Source organism: Bactrocera dorsalis, chromosome 3 (genome assembly GCF_023373825.1).
Source record: "Bactrocera dorsalis isolate Fly_Bdor chromosome 3, ASM2337382v1, whole genome shotgun sequence".
NCBI lineage: Eukaryota > Metazoa > Arthropoda > Insecta > Diptera > Tephritidae > Bactrocera > Bactrocera dorsalis.
Window position 1 is genome coordinate 55,591,052 of NC_064305.1, and position 22,262 is coordinate 55,613,313.

The window sequence follows — 22,262 nt, forward strand, 5'->3', positions numbered from 1 at the left end:
CATATGAAATTAATATTGTGCTGTTTCGCTTAATTTTGTAATCTTCTTCTTAGAAACTTTTGTTTATTAGAAAAAAATTGATTAAAGTACACAAGTATCTGAAAATTGTAAATATACGAAAAATATTTAATTATTCATAAATTTTTATTTTGTCGCCTTCAACGTAATCCCCATCAGAAATGAGAGAGTAATAGAATTATGGCAACGATTTGCCCAGTTCTCGAAACACTTTTCATAAGCACTTTTTGTATGGCTTTCAGCTCCTTCTGCCAAATTTTGTTTTATCTGTTCGACCGACTGGTAATGAATTCCACGGAGTAGCAAATTCAGTTTGAGGAACAAAAAAATCACAAACAGCCAAATTTGATAAATACGGTGGTTGATCGATGGTACTCATTACGTTTTTGGCTTTAAATTAGGTTGCAATCGTACTATTTTAGAGAGATGTCGGATTTCTTCCAGAACGAGGCATGACTTTATCGATTTCCCGACCGTCTTTGAAGGTACCACTCAGAGGCTTGTGTGGGTTAAAAGTTATAAATTATATCATAAGTGACACTCCACGAAGAAAATGACTTAGAGTTGCATATATTGTCAAAAAAATGCTTCTCTGGATACGCCCCTGACTATACATATTTAGATATCGTACTCTGCACCAGCTAAAAATTAAAATCGTTTGAGCACGCTGTTGATAGTTGCGACTTTGCTTCTAGTGCTCAGATCTTAACGAAATCGAATTTAATCAAAAAATGATATACAAGCTTGTATCTTTAAATTATATATTTTTTTCGACCAACACAAGAGTATACAATTCCTTAATATTTCATCATAAATAGCATGTTTGAAAAATTTCCGAGTTTTGGTTTAATTTTTTGTAGATCAACCCTTATAACCGAACTATTCGTTCCTAATCCCATTTCATTTGGGGATGTACTACATATATAATTTTTTGCTGAGTTCTCCAAGAGTTTAATAGGCGATAGAACTTTTGTCCAATGCATTACCTCTTTATACCTGTAGAAATCTCACTTATTTAGTCTCCACGTAGGAGGTATTCTTTCTTCTTTATAGCGAAGAACTTTTTATATACCATTAATTTTTAAAACTTTTAGAATATAAATACTTCAACTTCAACTGTTTTCTAATATTTTGTCAACAATAGAGACTTTTATCCACAGTCAGCTACCAGGTAGTTTTAATCTAGAACCAGTTAAAACAAGCAAAAAAAATCCATCTGAGAACTTGAAAACAATATTGCCAACAATATGTCATTAACATATGCTATACTCGTACATAATTGGCATAACAATTGGAAGTCGTTGACCAGACCTATTGGATTATTTGACCCCATTAGATGATTTCATCGCGTAAACTATAGAAAAAATGTAGAGGTTTTATGAGGAGCCCTCTTTGTAGTAAAAATCATTTTGAGATTTTTAATGATTTCTATTCGGTTCTTCAGTTAAAATTTATTACATTATTATTAATATTAAATAAAATAAACGAAGAACGACACTCTGTGCAACCAATAATGTGAAAAACTTGTGCCTTATCACTTTCGGAAGCTTCAATAGCCGACCCAGCACCCTCTGTATAAGAAGTTATTAATATTTTGTCGATAGCTTGCAACTGTACATAAATTTAAGCAACTCTTTATTTGCTTTCAATCGCTTTTCACTCTTACAAGCTATTTATTTTGGTATTGAAATTTGTTTTTGTTGAATTTTTCCGCTCACCTCTTCATCAAATTTGGTTTTGTTTTTTTGTTAACGTGTTTGTGGCACAAACTTGTAAAAGCAGCACACAAATTCGAGACCAAAACAAAAATGAAAAGCAAATAAAAACAAACAGCGGAGAAAAGAAGAGGTGCAATGTAAAGGTGTAGAGGGGGGGAAATGTATTGGCTGGCAATATACAAAAGGTGATAATTGACGCAATGGAAAAATAAAAGAAGTTGAAGAGAAGGGTATTGCACTTACATGCTATGACAGGTAGAAGAAGAAGCAGGTCTGGCCAGACTTATGAAAAGGCCAATAAAATTTTGAATGCATAACGAATGGGGGAAGTGACAGAATAACTGTTGAAGAGTGGAAAGCCATAAAGTGAAAGAGAAACGCAAAATATATTAATGAATAAAAAATATGTTCTTTGTTTATTGGTGAGGATGTTTTGAGGACAGTTTTTTGAAACGAACGCAGGCATGGACCTGAATGAAATAATTATTCAAAACACTGAGGTTTGAAGTCTGTAATAGTGCTTATCCGTAGTACCCAAGCGGTTCGAATGAAATAGAGAAACCTTAGAAGCAACTGAGCAAAAGTTCCGTGTATCTACTGCAAAAAGTCTGTGATATGGGTTTTGGAACAATATTCTCCTCAACGTTTCACGCTTTGAATCGACATAACGAGTTTGTGTAGCAAAAAAGTGATTTTGCTTTTCTACAGCTTTGGAAATAAGGTCTCAAGCTAAAAAAACGTTATTCAAAATATGTGAGAAAACGTCGTTAATGTTTTTAAAGTGCGGAATCACGCTTGAGGTGTTAAATGGTGGAACTAAAACAATAATGAGAGAATAATGAAACTTCAGCAAGTTATTAAGTAATTATTTAGTTAAGAGGTAGGGATGTGTTTCTTGATAATACTTGCATGGGCTTGCAACAAACCGTTGGAAAAACTTATAAAGGCCAGTAACGAGCATATCTGCATACGAAGTCAATATAACAAAGCATTTCACCAAAAAAAAAAAAACAATAATAATAAGAAAATTTGTTCCGTACTTCATTCGTATGACCAAACCATTGTATGTCTGTGGCAGTATTCGCGTTCGCGGAAACAGGAAATTGGGCTGATAAAGTGTTTAAACGTATATACAAGAAAGTATATCAAAATACGCAGGAATTTTAAAAATATATAAAAATATTACTTTTTCTTTGATAAAGAAATTGAAATGGATTTTAACATAAAATGCCTTTTCCTTATAAAACAAAATAAATAATATGCAATGATGGAAAAATTATTAAAATGCATTTACAATACCAGATTTTGAGCGGTTATAATTATATATGTACATATGTATGTATAAGTAATAAGGCTCTAAAAATGCGACCTGACCCATTTATGTCGTTGATACTTCGCCGACACTAACGCATGCATGAATATTCATAATTGCTGTGTGTTCCATTACATTGTTTTGAATTTTTTTTTGGTAACTATTCTGGCGGTTCTCAGCTACCAAGAAAGGGGAACGCGAGCTCGCGCCGCTTACAGAAGTTCACTGACCCGAAATTTTCATAGCCCGGTAGAATATCGACACTCATACATACAAACATATCAATTTACATACGAACGTTAAAAATATTTTTCCCGTTCTCTCTGTAGTTTTTCTTCGCATTCGCCGTTGTTGTTGTTCGTCGGAGCCGTTGGTTTATTCGGTAATTTGAGTAGCAGGAAAACCAGGTTAATGAAATATGGTAAAAGCAGAATGCAACAAAAACAACCATGCGGATGGTCAAATGGCCGAGAATACACAAGAAACGTGTATTACAGAATGATAAATGTGTGTATATTTGCCTTTTGGAAATGAGTAAATCGAGTAATCGAATGCGTATACAAATATAAATTTATGTACATATGTATAGTTGTATCAGTATAAGCTTTTCTTTGTCTGGCTGTAGCTTGGCGGGAAAGGTAAATTCGGCTTTGACAGAGATTGAGAAGGTATCACGTGGTACGCGAAGAAATATGCTATGAAAGTAAATACTCGTATAAATATAAATAAATGCGTTATTAAAAAAATATAGACAGACAAGCAAAGCAATATAAATGATAGGTAATTTATATGCATTTACTTCATAACAATTTTTATAAAAATTTGCTTATAAAATAATATATTTTTTTTTGAAATTACTGATAATTAATTAAAGTAAAATAATTTTTCACGAATTTAATTATAATTAAATTGTTTCTTTTTTTTTTACAGGCACGGTTCCAAATAGCTGAAGCGCAACCGTTGTCAACCAGAGTACAGTGAGTTCGTTAGAGGAGCGAAAAATAAGTGTTAACATAAGAATAAAAAATAGTTGTAATTGTTGTAAAAATAATAAAGAAATTAATATTAAAATTAGCTTGTGTAAAAGTTGTGTGAAAATAATTCAAAAACTCAAAGTGCATAGAAGTTGCAAGATAATTATTAAATCGGCAAAATTTTATAAATTTCAAAAATTATTTTTCACAAAAGTGTAAAAATATTTCAATGAAAACGGAGTCGTTGGATTTTCATAGTATGGATCTCAATATGGATATACTACCGAGCGGGAATATATTCAGCGAATTGGAGCACGTCTGCACCACTGGCTACTTCTCATCACAACCATCTATTGAGGATCAATGGCAACAGGTAGGTGTGCGCTATTTATAAAACTTCAGTTAAGTGCTGCTCTGGCATCGCATACTAAGAACAAGAGTTTCTATAATTGAAAACATAAATAACAAAAAATAAAAAAGAAAAAAGAAAACGTTTAAGACACTAATTTGTTTCTCTTTTCTTTGAAATTTTTAACCACACAATTTTTAATTAAAGAGTGATATATACAAATATATAATTGTTGGCTTTTTTATAGAATTTTTTCCCCAATTTCACTCAAATAGTGTGGCAGCCTGAAAATTCAACTTTTGTAGCATTTGTTTAAAAGAAATTAAAATATTTCGCGTTTTAGCAGATAGTTTATATCTGCGCTATTTTTAAATGGAAATCTATGTTCAGATGTAAACAAAAGCGAAACAAAACACACATATTTAAAAGAACTAAAGAATAAATGCGAATACTCTGGCAGAGTGCTGTATTTATATTTGAATATATAGCTATGAGTGAAAATTCCATTTATTAGTTTTATGTGAATTAAACATTTTAATATATGTCTATACATATATGTATATTGTATTATATATATGTATGTAAAATATATATATTACGAAGGTTCAAAAAACTAATTTTTTTCCACTTGGTACTCTGAAAATTGATTAACAGACACCTCTAAGAAATGATCTCCTACCAAATACTTCAAAAAATATAAATTGTCTCATAGTTTTTGTAGGAAATTAAATGCTCCACAACGTGGTCTTAAGGCTTTTTCGTAAACATAGCCATTTGAAAGATATTAAAGGTTGAAGTTTGACTAATTTAAAGCAAATTTGTTGTTGTTGTATTTTAAATGACGCTTAGTTCTTTCTTTCAGAATTTCAGATTTCTATGTGTTTGTTAGTATTTCTTTCAGCCGTACATTTCGACGCACCCTAATACGCAGATGTAGCCACTTAGTTGGAAGCAATTACAATCCAGCATGTGGTTGAAATACAAATAAAACCTATCTTCCAGCAGTCAATAAACTTTTAGTTAATTTCTTCAATACTCAATGATTTCCTTAAGCAAGCTTGTGTGTTTACAATCAGTGCAATCAAATCTTAGTATTAGCTTTAATTATATATTTTGGTATTTTAGGACGCTGGAAAATATTTTTCTTCGAAATAATAATTTTTTATGAGCAAATATTAATCGTTGTAATTTTAAACAGCTTTTTTAGTGTACTAAAACAAGAACAAACACGTAAACTTCGACTAGGTACTTTTCGCAGCACAAAATGGCCTAAAAATATCTTTATCTTGATTTTGAACGGTCAGTTTGTATGACAGCTATGTATATGCTAGAGTAGTCCTATCTGAATAATCACATATTGTACCGTTATCTTACACTATAAATTCTGGGAAGATACATACATATGTATCTTGTCAAATACAAAAGTTTTCCTTACATGGACTGAATTTTCATCGTTCAGCTTGTTTGACAGGTATATGCTATAGTGTACCGATATACATAAGTAGGTGATTTGGACTAATAAGTAGCTTCTTGGAAAAAAAGGATGTGTGCAAAGTTTTACAACCATATCTCAAAAACTGAAGTGCTAGTTCGTTTATATACAGATAGACGGACTGGCGGATGTGACTAAATCAACCCCACGCCTTCCTGATCAAATACAAACATATATGTATTTTGTAAGACCTTCGACGTTTTTCCAGGTGTTACAAACTTTGAGGCAAATTCAATATATTCTCCATCGGGGTATAAAAATTAATTAAATAATATAGTAATATATATCCTATATGTACAAATCTACATACATAAGTGCATGTGTACAAAATAATAACGTGAATATGTGAGTATCCATGAAGCTCTAGAGAATTGGCATAGAATTTTCTTAATGATCATATGATTAGATGAGTGAGTGTGAAAGATGTGTTTATGCCTCATAATCTCCGAAAAAGTAAAGTTTGCTTAGATTTTTCATAAACGTAAACAACCACGTCCTCATTAAGTTTTGTTGCTATTTTGACGGTTAAAAAAGAAGCATCTATATTTACCATAGTGTGTGCGCTTACGGAGATGGCGCGGTGGCAGCCTTTGACCTTCGCTTAAAATTCATGTCGATACAGTAGTTTTCGCGTGCAAAAAATTATCTTATCTGCGTTGTTGAACTGTGTGCTCACATGGTCTCCATATAAACAAGGCCAAGTCCCCGGTAACTGATTGAGTAATCACTATTTCTGCATTACGTTCTGAAAATTCATGTCCGCACAAGCGCATTGGCACAGCAATTATTTCATACTTTAGTTTATATCAAAGCTTTGGCTTGAGGCCAAGCAAAAATCGCAATCATAAATGCACAGGACATTCATCCATACATATACATATATGTATGTAGATATGTGTGTGTAAGTGTGTGAGCACTCGCCGCTTATCACTGCGTTGAATTGCGCCTATCAGCCATGCAACAGCACAATGCCTGCACTGTGCATTTCGAGTTATTCATATTTTTCCATAGAAGTGCTTGAGTTTATCAGAAATACAGAAATACTCGTGCCTGCAGGAGATTGCGGGGCGAAATATGTACATATGTATGTGCAAGAGTGAAGCGTATAAATAACCTCGAAAGAATGCGAATAACACTTTTACTGCGCGATAACCGGTTTCTTTACGCTTGCGATAAGTTGTTGCAGAAGAGTGGGGAGTCGCCGCGGGAAGTTCAGCGCTATAATGAATTATAATACAACAACAAGAGTAACAAGCAGTCACAATCAGCTGAGTTTGATAAGCGCTCTGAGCAATGGCAGCATGCGATAATTGCTGCTCTTTTTTGTTTTGTTTTACATTTTGCTTTGCTCTTGTTGAATTCGCATTTCTTTTTTGTTTGGGCACTTTTGTTTGCGTTGCGTGTTATCAGCAAAAGGTAAAAATAAACATCAGCAAAGTCAAGTGAATTAGCAAGCCACTATTTGCAGAATGTGTGCCGGTTTGTTGTTGTACTAGCGCAATCACTTTAAAGTTTAATTGTTTGCGAAAAAAAAAAATATATGAGGACCCATACGTGTGTGTGTTTCGGTGCGGTGATTATCGTGGAAGAATTTTTGTTGCTACTGGGGTTTTTTCTCTATTAAAGCAGTGAATAATTACATATGTACATATGTATGTATGCATGCATACATATGCAGTAAGCAGCATTTAAGATACAATAACGCTTTGGCATCCCTGCTGGAAACTCATCACGGATATGCGCATGAGAAATTGATCAAATTGCCTCCAGTACTTTTTTTGCAGGAACGAAATCGGTGAAACCAATTTTCGAGTACTTTTCCCACTAAGTCAAGTTGTATGTCACGAATAGCTCATTAAATACTGACTTTTAAAAGCTTGAAGAGAGTCCGGTTTGTTGCTAAAGACCAATGCTGATGAGGCCATTCCATGACAAAATTTCTTGAAAAAATCGAGTCTTTAAAACCGGAACCAGATGTTGTCAAGATCAACTTCTTCCAATTGCGGCCATAAAAAGTTGGTTATCATTGATCTAACACCATATTATATCAGCTTCGTTTCGAAAGAAGTACAGACCGATGATTCCAGCGGACCAAAATCCATACCAAACTGTCAAATTAAATGAATGTATTGATTGTTTATGAATAATTTGTGAATTTTCTTCGCACCAGAATCGACAGTTTTGTTTATTTCCCGCACTCAGATGAAAGTGAGCCTCCTCGGAGAGGATGAAAAAAAAAACTCGTTTTCAAGTTGTTCTAAGTTGTTCCAAGACAAAATCAGCGAATTAACGACGTTTACAGTGGTTGTGGTTTGAGACAATCACAATTCTTGTAAGCTTCTTGGAATCGATAAAGATTGGACTGAATGACAGCAATATTTTCATTACTTCGAGCGTTTCTTTTTTATTTGCACCTGAACATTATATAAAAAAAGTAAGGAAGGGCTAAGTTCGGGTGTCACCGAACATTTTATACTCTCGCACGATAAAGTGATAATCGAGATTTCATTATCCGTCATTTACATATATTTTTATTTTGCTGTAAAATTAATTAGAATTAAATTCTGAGAGATTTACCGATATTTTCGGTGAAAAATTAGGTTAGGTTAGGTACTGAGTTCTTTGTGTTCGATATCAGGGACCTTGAAAAGTTATAGTCCGATCACGACAATTTTTCCACAAGGGATACCTCAGCTCAAATACCGTATTTGTATAAAGTTTTATTCCGCTGTCATCATTGGTTCCTAATGCATACATATATTTTACAGAGAAGGCATCAGATGGAATTCAAAATAGCGTTATATTGGAAGAAGGCGTGGTTGTAAACTGATTTCATCCATATTTCGTACGCCCATTTTCAATTTTTAAAAAAAATTTGGGTGCAGCTTCCTTCTGCCATTTCTTCCGTAAAATTTAGTGTTTCTGACGTTTTTTGTTAGTCGGTTAAAGCACTTTTAGTGATTTTCAACATAACCTTTGTATGGGAGGTGGGCGTGGTTATTATCCGACTTCTTCCATTTTTGAACCGTATATGGAAATGCCTGAAGGAAACGACTCTATAGAGTTTGGTTGACATAGCTATAGTAGTTTCCGAGATATGTACCAAAAACTTAGTAGGGGGCGGGGCCACGCCCACTTTTCCAAAAAAATTACGTTCAAAAATGCCCCTCCCTAATGCGATCCTTTGTGCCAAATTTCACTTTAATATCTTTATTTATGGCTTAGTTATGACACTTTATAGGTTTTCGGTTTCCGCCATTTTGTGGGCGTGGCAGTGGGCCGATTTTGCCCATCTTAGAACTTAACCTTCTTATCCATCCAAGAAATACCTGTACCAAGTTTCATCACGATATCTCAATTTTTACTCAAGTTACAGCTTGTACGGACGGACGGACGGACAGACGGACAGACAGACATCCGGATTTCAACTCTACTCGTCACCCTGATCACTTTGGTATATATAACCCCACATCTGACTCTTTTAGTTTTAGGACTTACAAACAACCGTTATGTGAACAAAACTATAATACTCTCCTTAGCAACTTTGTTGCGAGAGTATAAAAAGTATACGCTCAAAATTTGCAACAATTCGGCGAATAGCGAGCATAGGTGGAAGATCATTACCACCATAAAATGGCAAAAGTACACGAAAAGTGGCGATTGGAGATATATTATACTGATAATAAAATTGAATATTTAGTAAACGTTACAGATCACGAAGTATTAAAAATGGCCCAAACGACACTTAGAAATCATGTTATCTCTACTGGATAATCGGTATACACATATACATACATTATATAGTATAAATTTTATACCATCATAAGGTAGAGATTTCATCAAATATAAAGTTTACAGTTTTGTTATATTAATCCGATATTTTGATGTGAGAATTTTTTATTAAATATTAGGTGTTTTTTCGACTCGAAATAAATTTTTTTCATTAATACTTGTAGTAAAAAATAATGAAAAAAGTTCACATCAAATTTGGTGAAAAAAACATTTTTTTATACAGCAAAAAAATCTAATTGAATTTTTCATTACATTTTGAGGTTAAGTGAAAAAAGTATAAAAACAAAAGTTGGTGATTTTTTCATTATCTACAATGCCATATAACTTTCTCCTATAGGATTCTTAGCTTTTTTAACTTTAAAAATGCAAACACGCTCCTCACATTCTTCTACCCGACTTCGGATTGAATTAAAAAAAAAAAATTTATAATAACTTTTCTGACTTTTAAAACCAATTTAAAAACTTTTTCACTTACAAATATAAGTAGTTTATTTACTTTTGAAAAGAAAAATATATATGTTCAGTTCATATTTCTTACTTGATTTGTTTAAAAGCATTAAAAATATTTATTAAAGCAACCATCATTCTTATACTCTTGCAATATGTTGCTACAGAGTATAACACTTTTTTTATTATTATTTAATATTTTCAATATATTTGCAATATTCATATCTGAAGCTCGCTTTTCCTTCTGCCCTTCAGTGTTGCTTAGTTACGTTTGTGTCAGTGAGTTTGCTTTGTGACTCGTGCTAATCTGAGTCATATGTTCACAGCGTTATAGATAAGCACATACAGATGTATGTATCACGAGTATGTGTATGCTACAACCGGTCTGATACCACCAAACAATAAGTTTAAAAATATGTTTTTGTTATTTTTTATACTTACTGTTCTTCATAAAAAATTTTTTCCTAATGACCGTGAATTTTTTATTTCTAACAACATTCCTTTGAAATCTGGGTTTATATGGCACTTCGCTGGAATAGAATAAATAATTAAAAATGCTTTACGTGTGCATGTGTAGCTATAACAATTATGAACATAAAATTGACATGTCAAATGATGGGATTGAATTAAATTTTTTATGGTTCATCCATTTTGTGGACATAGATTTTTTTATAGCATTCACTGATAAAGGTATTTTGATATTGTAACTTTGCAAACTTTTTTATTGATGTACCTCACAACCTCAAAATCAATAATTTTTTTTCTTTAATAAATATTTGCCATATTGTAAAAAACTGTTTATATTTGGCACTTTTTCCTTTTTGTCTTCAGTAAAATTGAATAAAAAGATTTTATAACCTGTATCCATTAATTTTTTGTTAAATAATTTCAGAAATAGAGAACAAAGTGCACTTTAATTTTGTATGTATCTAAACTCAATATGAGACCTCTACACATATTTGTATTTGTCAATCAATTTAGTTTCTGTTATTTACTTTGCACTAAAGCGATTACTTAAGTCACATTATTGCGGCACACAAGCACACATTTTCTTTATGCGTGTGTAGGTGTTCTGCCGCGACTCGTACCCCGAAAAATATAGAGAACACATAATTGTTTGGAATTTTTTGGCAAAAATCTAGAAGTGCGAAATATTATATACATATATACGCCAATATATAATATATTTATCTATATACAACAGATATACTTACATATGTGTGGGTTCTGCTATAACACACATACTTTTCACGCTGTATAAGTGGAAGGCTGTCTGTTTTTGCTGGCCTCATTTGATTTCGCGTTGCCAACTAGTATCAGCTTTAAGAACCGCAATAACAATTGGCGAATGTAAACAAAAAATCGCGAATCGCATTGATATCGCGAATTTTGTATCTGGATTTTTGTTTATAATCAAAACTAGTGCGAACAGACATTAAAGTAGTTTCAGAAGCTTAATGTAGATTCATTGAGTTTTTCTGTATAAAATTCTTACCATCGATTATATATATACCATCGTACATATATATACAGAAAACATTTTACCTATGTAAATATGCACACATACTCATGCAAAATTATCGGTAAATTTCAATCGTCTTTTGGCGAAAACTCAATTTTAGCAATATTTTTATTAAATTTTTCTTTAAGTGTGAAATTAGCAGCAGTTATATAAGCGACTGACCGACGATATGAAATTAGCACTAGCGACTCAACATTAGAAGTCTTAGGTTTGACGTTAAAAGTTTGATAATATTTAGTAAACGATTTCAAAGCAAACAGATAGCTAATAAATGGAAAGTGATAGCGCATCGCAACCGAACGACGTGTGAAATTCTTTGATACGCTCAGTGATTATAAGCTGATAAAAGAGCGAAAATAAGTCAAAAGCTACGAAATGAACTCTTGAAAAGGCAGAATCACATTTAATAATTTTTATTTTGACCACATACTATAAGAAAGCTCAGTGCTTGTTTAATATTGAGTTAGGTTAGACTGAAAGACTGATCTTCGCAATGGAGATCACCTAGTCACACTTGCAAAGTTCTTTATAAAAAAATGTCTATATAAGAATAAAAGAAACAAAACAATTACTTTGAAAAAATTCGGTTGCACCAAAGTTACAATACCCTACACAATATAAAAGTTACCATACCTGTTGATCGATCAGCTTGTATGCTTTAGTGATCCAATGGCGGGGATCCGACAAATGAGTCTGCGATATTTTAGATTGAAATCTCAAAAACTGAGGCACTAGCTCGCATATATGTACATATACAGACTACAGTCGGACATGGCTGAATAGACTCAGCTAGTCACGCTGATATCTAATATATACGTACATATATAGTTATTTAGTAGGGTGTTTAGGGTATAAAAATACCTAAATATGTTGGGTGGATAGCCAAAGTTGTGAGACCCCAGATATTTCAGCCAAATGCTGTCCCTTTAGAAAAAAGAGGGTGCCGAAATATTTTTATTTTTAGGTTATTTGGTTTTATTGTTTTTTATTTATGAAGTTAATAGTTTCATTATTTCTCTCTTTTATAGAAAACTTTATATCAATAATTAAATATTAAAATTTTATTATTTTGACATTTGTATGCCAAAGTACTTGCTCTTATTAGAACTTTTCTAAAAGGAAGTAGTCCCAAAATAGTTATTTGAAACTCCCAGAGCTCTCAGTCAATTGAATTAGTTATATACTATTTTACAACTAGTATGAGATGTACTACTATGAGTTCAATGAGGCAGACTACTATTTTTCTAACCAACAAGGCAAACCCGATGAAGAGTGGTGTTTTTACGGCTTGATGCCAACTGATAAACGTCAGATTTCGATTAGAAATTTAACAGTTTCAAATTGGATCAAAACAAATATCAGTTTCTTACTAGTTTAAAATAGACTAAAATCACTTTAGTTCAATATACCATATATGTGCATTATATACTTATACTACGTGCAATATTAATTTGAATTTTACTAAGGTCTTACGTCGTCTTTTTAGAATAAGGGAGTCATCATTAATCAATTAAATAAATTCTTATGAGGTTAATCACTGCCTACTTGTATCATTCGAATATGTGATGCTAGTAAATTCACACCTCATTGTAACCTTTACCATTGTGAGTACCCCAGGGGCATTCTCCTTAAACATCACTGCTACAATTTTTTCCTGGGCATGTAGCGATATTTTTGATTTTATTGTATGGTCGTATAATACATACATACATATATTATATACAAGTATATGTATGTAGATATGTGTATTTACTTTGTTTATGGTTATAATTCCTTTATAAATACTCTTGGAAATTCTTTAGCAGGTGTGAAAGACAAAAGTCGACACCTATGAGTCGGTTACACGCGAATTGTGGCGCGTGTATACGCACACACACACACACACACTACCAATCGGCGTTTCACGTATGTGTGTATATGTTTATAAAAGCAAAAGGCTATTAAAAATGTATAAGTTTGCACTATTTACACAGCACATAATTTTCGCTGTTTTCTTGCTATTTTTTAGCAATGCCAGCAATTCTGGTTATTCACACACAAATATGTATGTACATATACGAGTATACATACACATTTTGCGATATTCACTTTCGCACATTTATGGTCTGAGCAGGTTGTGTGTAAGCAAGAATCGTACGTGTAATCATTGTTTACATTGTTAATCTACAATAATTGTGTGTAATTTACTTGCGCTTACACACGCTTGCTGAGCAATCCTGAATGGTTTGTAATTGTACACTATTCTATAAAATTTGCGCGTGTTGCATGGAGTTTGAGTGTATGTATACAAAGTATTTATAAATATTCATATAAAAATTGCGAAAAATGCGCGTTTAAAGTATAAATAATTTGTAAATTATTTGGTTATATATACATTTTTAAATTTTTAAATTTTTTAAATGTTTGTTTTAATTTTTTTAACATTTTTTCCAAGATTTCTTTTATATTTTTTTATTTATTTTTCTAAAAGATTTTTTTTAATTTTACATTCTTTTATTCGAATTTTGTCTAACCACAGTAGTTTTAAAAAGTCTTTTATTCACTATCAGACAGCGAATTTGTGGAAAAATCTCAAAAATTGCTTTGAAAGACGTCTACAGTCAGTGCTGAGTTTATATTATATAGTTACTAGCACAGTAGCTAGGTCATGTTGTCCGAATGGACGAAAACACTCCAGCTCTGAAAGTATTCGACGACTGGCGCGATGTTGTTAACGCGGCTATAAATTGTTAAGAACAATCTAGTGTTTCTTTCGAATGTGATGTTCGTGATGTTTTTGTGCCGATAAAATTTCATGAAATGGTCGAATAATCGGATAAAGAATTCCCTGAAACAATTATAACGAAATTCCTATCACTCAAAATATCCCCAATCGATTTAGCCCCAGTAAAACTTCCATTTAAAGTAAGTGTTGAGCTACCAAGCTTTTTTGATAGCTTCGAATCGCGATATAAAACAACGACGATATATATTTACAAAATATTTATTAATATAAATATATATAATACAACAAGTAGAAAGTTACGTGGCTGGTGGTTTATTAGGTGAAATGCCTGCCTGTCTGCAGGTAGCGAGTATAAGAACCGAACAAGAAAATAATGCGTGTGCCGGTATCGAATGTAAAAAGCGAACTGATAACTAAGATGCTAGGCTTAGGCAAAGCTAAGCTTAATTGTTCTAACATGTATGTATGTATAAACATATTAAAGGATAAAGGGAAATGAGGAATTAGAATAACGAGTAATGTGTGGTGGATATGCACAATTAGAGTGACCAGATAACAATTAATATAAAGTATTTAATATTTACAATGTTTTCTCACCACAGTTGGCGGAATATACGTGTGCGTATTAATTTAGTTAATTTAAGTATAAATAATAACTTAAGATTAATACTACTCATTATTGGTAGTTCCATAGTGAAAGGAGCTGCTCCGAACATCCTCCACCCGTTGAAAGGTCTAACTTTCAAAAGAATCTTTGACAGGTAAAACGCACAGTTTATTGATAGCTCGACGCATCATGCCGGTAGACGTACGAAGAACGGCTACTCTTGCAACCCCGTCTGTCCCAGTGACAACTTCTGTAACACGACCCAAGGGCCATTTAAGAGGTGCTGAATTTTCGTCTTTGATGCATACGATGTCATTGACTGCAATGTTTGGGTGTGGTTTACGCCACTTTGCTCGTTGTTGTAGAATAGTAAGATATTCTTCACTCCATCGCTTCCAAAATATTTGTTGTATGTAGGTAACCTGCTGCCAGCGGTCTAAACGATTGCAGTTTAGATGCGTGAGGTTCGGCTCAGGAATAGCGATAAGAGGACCACCAATGAGAAAATGTCCGGGCGTCAGTACATCAAGATCTTCTGGATTTTCTGAAAGTGGTACAAGAGGTCTTGAATTAATTACTGCTGAGATTTGAAATACTAAGGTGCGTAATTCTTCAAAACCAAGAAGCGACGAACCAACGGAGCGATAGAAGTGCTTTTTTGCCATTTTTACTGCTGCCTCCCACAGACCGCCAAAATGTGGTGATCGAGGAGGTATAAAACGCCAATCTATCCCATTATTAAGGCAGTAAGCGTGAACTTGGTTGCGATGATTTTCACTAAGAAATAGCTCGCGTAAATCCTTCAGCTCGTTCTTGGCGCCAACAAAATTTGTAGCATTGTCTGACCAAATGCAACTTGGTATGCCACGAGTAGCTATAAAGCGCTTAAGTGCATCAAGAAAAGAGCCTGTTGAAAGATCTTTCACCAGTTCCATCCACACGGCTTTTGTGGCGAAGCAAATGAATACGCTAACATAGCATTTTTGAGGTGCTTTCTTACGCGTTTCCGGTTTGAAATAAAATGGTCCACAGTAGTCTATGCCTGTAACGATAAAGGGCCGAGATGCGTGGATGCGTTCCTTAGGCAAGTCAGCCATGATGTGCTCGACGAGGCGTGGTTTCGATCTGCAACATATAATACATTTTCGTAGAACCCTCGCAATAGTTTTTCTTCCATCTATAAGCCAAATTTTCATACGAATGGATGCAAGTATAGACTGAGGACCTGTGTGGTGATACTTTCAATGAAAGTGAGTGATTATTGACGACGTTAATGGATGATCTTTCGGTAGAATCATTGGATGACGTGCCTCAAAGTCTAGTGATGAGTTCTTTATGTGACCTCCAACTCGAATAATTCCAAAATCATCCAAAAATGGCGATAACGAAGCGATTTTACTTGATATGTGTACAAAGTTGTTCTTCTTCAAGGCGACGATTTCTGACAACAATTGCGCTCTTTGGACTAGACGTATCAGCAATTGAGTCCCATGATGGATATCTGTAGTTGTGAGCTGTGATCCTTTCGATTTCGTAAATTTGTTTATGTATCCAAAAATACGCTGCATTATTCCAAACGAGTTGATATATTTGAACGAAAAGGTTATGTCAGGTCTATCAGATAAGATGTGCAAAACCTTTTGACGAGTTTCTGGTAGAGATATGTGAGATGCGCATGGTTGTGGCCACGAGGATTCGACGTTTTCCAAAAATTGTGGACCATACGTCCAAAGCTTTGACCTTAGGAACTCCTTTGGTGTAGCGCCCATTGAAAGGATGTCAGCTGGATTCATGGAGGTGGGAACTTAACTCCACTGCATACCTTCAGTTAGTTGTTGTATAGCGCAAATTCGATTGCCAACAAATACGTTGAACTTTGAGGGTTCCTCTCGCAGCCATGAGAGAACCACTGACTATACCGACCAGCAATTATAAGAGCAATCAAATATATTAATTTACCTTAATTCAGATAATAATTGCGCCAGTAAGGCGGCTGCGCAAAGCTCTAATTTGGGCACTGTCAGCGTTCTAAGAGGAGCGACACGAGCCTTGGAGCACAACAAGTGGACTTTAATGTCATTATCCTTAACTGAGCGAACGTAAACACAAGCGCCGTATGCTTCCAGGCTGGCATCACAAAATGCATGTATTTGAACAGTAGCGCCAGGCTGAAGAACATAGCGCGGAAATGAAGTGTGTTGAAGATCAATAAAATCGTTACAAAATGCTAACCATGCTGTGCATATGGAAAGTGGTAAGCTTTCATCCCAATCAAGCTTGTCTCTCCACATCCTTTGCAATAGTATTTTAGCTCTCGTAAGTGTAGGACCAATCAGACCTAATGGGTCGTAGAAACGTGCTATGGTAGACAATACGGAACGCTTGGAACATTTTTCCGATGTTTGCTGAGGTTTATATTTAAACAAAAAGACGTCCTTCAATGGATTCCAAACAAGTCCGAGAGTTTTGACAATATCGCTGGATTCATCGAAACTAAGAAAACTTTCTCTATCAGCAACAGGAATTTCGCTGAGAACATCTGAGTTGTTAGAGCACCACTTTCTTAACTGAAAACGACCTTTAGAAAGTAGGTTTGTAGTTTGTTGCCTGATTTGTTGTACTTCCTCTACTGAACTTCCTCCAGAGATAAGATCATCTACATAGAAATCGCGAAGAACGATTTCTGAACCAAGTGGATAAGATGAGGATTCATCTAATGCTAGCTGATGCATAGTTCGTATAGCCAAGAACGCAGCAGGCTTGGTGCCGTATGTGACCGTGTCTAACTTGTATATACGTAATTTTTCTTCTGGGGAATCTCGCCATAGTATGCACTGAAGCATATTATCTGGAGGTGTGACGCGAACACATCGATACATCTTGCAAATGTCCCCAGTGAGTGCAATTGGAAAGATACGAAAACGAACGAGAATGTTGAAAAGTTTGGGTTGAATGGTAGGACCAGTCATGAGTATGTCATTTAGTGATAACCCTGAAGTTGTAGCCGCAGAACCGTCATAAACAACTCGCAACTTCGTCGACGTACTATCATCCTTAATAACGCAATGATGAGGTAGAAAGTACTTGCACTTGGAAATCATTCTTTCAGAAACTAACGACATATGACCAAGGTGCTCATATTCCTTCATGAATGAGCTATATTTCGCCTTCAAATTAGGATTTCTACTAAATTTGCGTTCAATATTCTCGAATCTGCGTCTAGCAGCTAAATATGAATCTCCAAGTGAATCTAAGCTGCACTTAATGGGTAAGCGAACCGAATACTCGCCCGAAGGTAAGCGTAAATAATTATTTTTGAAATGTTCCTCACACTCGAGGTCTTCTTTAGAAGTTTTGGTAATTGGTTCATGAATATGTTCGATTTCCCAAAAGCGGCGAACTAATTTGTCTAACTGGATATCGTTATCAATTCCACTAGAAGATCTCTGGCTTACAATAAATGTCGATAATTTAGGAGTTTGCTGCCAACCACCAGACAAAACCCATCCCAGTCGAGTTTTTTGAAGAATAGGTAACCCAGGTGCCAACTTTATCTGCCCCACACAAATGAGTTCGAAGAAGAGTCCTGCTCCGATGAGCATATCGATGCGTTGTGGTATGTTAAAAGCAGGATCGGCTAGTTGGATATTCGAAGGAACATTCCAATCATCGGTCATGACTGAAGTTCCCGGTTGATTATCAGTAATCGTTTGAGCGACAAGAGCAGTAATGTTTGTTGAATAATCTGAAGTCCGCGACTTTAGTACGAGATTAACTGAGCATCCGTCTGTTGGAAAATTGGCATCTCCAATTCCAGAAACCGAAGCGAAGGATTTAGATTTAGGCAGTTGAAGTTGGTTTGCGAAGCGACTTGTGACGAAGTGAATCTGTGAGCCAGAGTCCAAAAGTGAGCGACAAGGTACGAAAGTTCCGGAACGATTCTTTACTAAAACGATTGCTGTTGCTAAAAGCACAACATCAGATGGAGATCGGGAAGCAGAGATGTCAGGCTGCGTTGGCAGCGTTGCAGTCATGGCATTAGCTTGGACAGAGTTCGATACTAATGGTAAATCGTTACTATTAACTGATGGTAACCGATTAAAATGTAAAAGCGTGTGATGCTTTGAATGACATTTTCGACAATTACTAGATTTGCAGTCTCGCATCTGATGGCCTTTCTTTAAACAGTTTAAACATAGTAAAAGTTTCTTAACTTCTTTCTGACGAATATTAGGCGAAAGATTTAAAAACCGTTGGCAATTATAAATCAAATGTTCAGCATTTCCACAAAATACACAAACACCCAGTAAGCTATTTGAAGCAACAAAGGATTTTCTTTGATGTGTACTCACGGTTTTTCCGGTTTTACCAAATGTTTCAGCTTGTGTTTGTAATGCATGCTCTACGTTCTCGAGGGTACGACATCGATGTTCTAAAAATGCAGCTAATGATTCCCACGATGGTAACTCGTTTATTGACCAACTTTCTTCCCATTTTGCTTGAGTTACTTTGTCCAACTTTTGCGTTAAAAACTGTACCACTATGCAGTCCGCTATTTGCTCTTTGGAGCCAAGTGACTGCAACGCACATATATGCGAATTGACCTTGTCCGACAACGCTCGCAGCTTGCTGACAGTACCATCTGCTTTGTCCATCCCGAAAATCTCCCTGATATGTGCCTGAAAAATAAGACGTTTATTATCAAATCGTTTAATGAGAAGATCTAATGCGATTTTATAATTAGCCTCATTTATTTCCAACGATCGTATGGTGTCAAGAGCAGCACCACTCAAGCAGGAACGCAAATGTTGCAATTTGTCCACATCGCTTAGGTCGCTGTCCTTATCGATGACTGATGAGAACATCGAATAGAAATTTGTCCACTCTATATAAGATCCACTGAATTTAGGCAACGTTAATTGAGGCAAACGAGAACGATTAGTATTCACAATAATAGGCTGGAATTCATTGCTGTTCATCTTGAATGTGGAACAATGTTGAGAAGCGCTACGCTTTCCAATTTCACGTTGTAGAGTAGCCTTCAACTGAACCAAATTCGTGTCAAATTGCATAGGTAATCACTTCCAATAGATTCAAAGTCATGCTCTTCCAAACTTGTGTGTGCAGCCAAGAAATTCGATTTCAGTTCGTTAACTGAATGAATTATTGCCGCTAAAGCATATTCGTCCATGCTTTGCAACCGTTCCGAGTCTATATCAGCACTTATGCATTCAAGGCGCTTATACATGGCCTGTGTCCTCAACTTCAAAAATGTCACCCTGCCCATTGGCGAATGCTGACTTATGGGACTCTCATTTGCAGGAATGTCTCCAGCTGGAGTACCACCGATTGATTGGTTTAACGACATATCCAAAAAATTTAGCCAATTAAAAATTAAACAAGGTTAGGTGATCAGCGCGGTAATGTATAGCGGATAACCGTACCGAACCGTTGAAGAAATTAGCGGCACCCGATAAACGGTGCTTACGGTATTAAGTTACGTTAGAAATGTTTTCGCTTAAATATCCAAATTTACCGTAGTAGCGCTTTCTAGAAATCACGCCACTATTTTGCCACAAATCAAATAGGTTTTAAACCACGAGTTTGATTTATCTATTGTTCACTGCAAAATATGTCCACACTAATGTTACACTAGCACGGTGGCGCACGAACTAATAGTTTGATAGTTAATGTTAAGTATAACTATATCACCAATAAACACACACAGCGATCACGTCGGGGTCACCAAAATGTTGAGCTACCAAGCTTTTTTGATAGCTTCGAATCGCGATATAAAACAACGACGATATATATTTACAAAATATTTATTAATATAAATATATATAATACAACAAGTAGAAAGTTACGTGGCTGGTGGTTTATTAGGTGAAATGCCTGCCTGTCTGCAGGTAGCGAGTATAAGAACCGAACAAGAAAATAATGCGTGTGCCGGTATCGAATGTAAAAAGCGAACTGATAACTAAGATGCTAGGCTTAGGCAAAGCTAAGCTTAATTGTTCTAACATGTATGTATGTATAAACATATTAAAGGATAAAGGGAAATGAGGAATTAGAATAACGAGTAATGTGTGGTGGATATGCACAATTAGAGTGACCAGATAACAATTAATATAAAGTATTTAATATTTACAATGTTTTCTCACCACAGTTGGCGGAATATACGTGTGCGTATTAATTTAGTTAATTTAAGTATAAATAATAACTTAAGATTAATACTACTCATTATTGGTAGTTCCATAGTGAAAGGAGCTGCTCCGAACAGTAAGTATTTATAAAATTTCTTCGAATTATGGCAACTGCGGTCGCTCGTATTTAAGAAGTAAAAGTGGAAAAACTCTAAAAAAAATATGTGTGAATAATTCCATGAATTCATGCACATATTTGTATGCAAATGCAACTCTGTATTGCTTGTACGGCTCCATAAACAGCTTAATTGCAATCAGTTAAACGAAATTAATCACAGTTGACATGCCCCGAACCCACACCTGCAACATGTCCTTAAGCCTGTGATCGTCTACTAGCAAACCGAACCGAACCGAAACGGATATTTAGCTTATTTCCTTCGATTTCCGTTGCCTTTAACCTGCTGCGAGGCGAGAGCAGTGCGCAACCTTGCAACATTTATGTATATACATATGTATGTGAGTATGTATGTATAAGCAATCGTGTTTCATGTTTGTAGATATGTATCTATTTATACAGTTGTATTTATCGTTATTTCTAGTTTATTGCAAGGATATTACTAATATTGCTGCTCTTGCATATTAATATTGGGTATGTTTCCATATTTTTCTCATTCAATTTCCTTGCTAACAAGCGTTCTATTTCGCTTTTATTATCTCCTTCTTCCTTTCTGCCACTCATAAATATTCCATTCTGCTTCCGTTTGATTGCGCATATTTGAGGCAAACATGTGCACAAACGCTGATATGCTCGAATGTATGTATATAAGTATTCCATATACATATGTAGTCGTACAAGTGCATTTGACTCCTGATTTCTTGCAAGCATAGTAGCAGCTACAAAAATATGCGTAGTGCTGTGTGCTCTTCAGCTCAAATACAATAATAACAAAAGCAGTCGTAATTTTTCATCCATTGTTTTTCTCCATATCTACATTCCTGCATGTGTTACATAGTACATATACATATGTATGTATGTGTGTGGAAATTTTGTTTCAATGCGTTCTTCATTTCCTCAAGTGCTTCCTTCACGCACACATGCAACCATGTGCTTCCACACACATTCGTATGTACTATGTAGTTTGATTTCTATTTCTCCCATT

At 34.8% G+C, this 22,262-nt stretch overlaps 2 protein-coding genes across 3 annotated transcripts in view; one reads left to right on the forward strand and one right to left on the reverse strand.

The window, feature by feature from the left end:
• The window catches only part of LOC105227701 (Krueppel-like factor luna), a 361,609-nt gene that overhangs the window by 12,332 nt on the left and 327,015 nt on the right, over positions 1–22,262 (forward strand). Inside the window, exon 2 of the mRNA XM_011207192.4 lies at positions 3,979–4,395. Within this exon, the coding sequence (XP_011205494.2) occupies positions 4,252–4,395 (144 nt within the window). The 5' untranslated portion in view covers positions 3,979–4,251. The remainder of the gene's footprint in view (positions 1–3,978; positions 4,396–22,262) is intronic.
• Positions 14,592–20,008, reverse strand: LOC125777022 (uncharacterized). Of its 2 annotated transcripts, none has more exons than XM_049450821.1 (2): positions 19,309–20,008; positions 14,592–15,500 (listed from the first exon to the last, which is right to left on the reverse strand). In XM_049450821.1, exons 1-2 carry the CDS (start codon positions 19,933–19,935, stop codon positions 15,474–15,476), a joined length of 654 nt encoding a protein of 217 aa, XP_049306778.1. In that variant the 5' UTR covers positions 19,936–20,008; the 3' UTR covers positions 14,592–15,473. The 2 variants fall into 2 exon arrangements, with proteins under 2 accessions (XP_049306778.1, XP_049306777.1); XM_049450820.1 differs by lacking the exon at positions 19,309–20,008 and adding an exon at positions 15,591–16,104.

Coding starts and splice junctions, on each gene's coding strand:
- LOC125777022 (XM_049450820.1), bottom strand. CDS start 16,053: ATGGCTGACTTGCCTAAGGAACGCATCCACGCATCTCGGCCCTTTATC. Junction 15,501..15,590: donor GCACTTCTATCGCTCCGTTG/GTTCGTCGCTTC, acceptor TACCACTTTCAG/AAAATCCAGAAGATCTTGAT.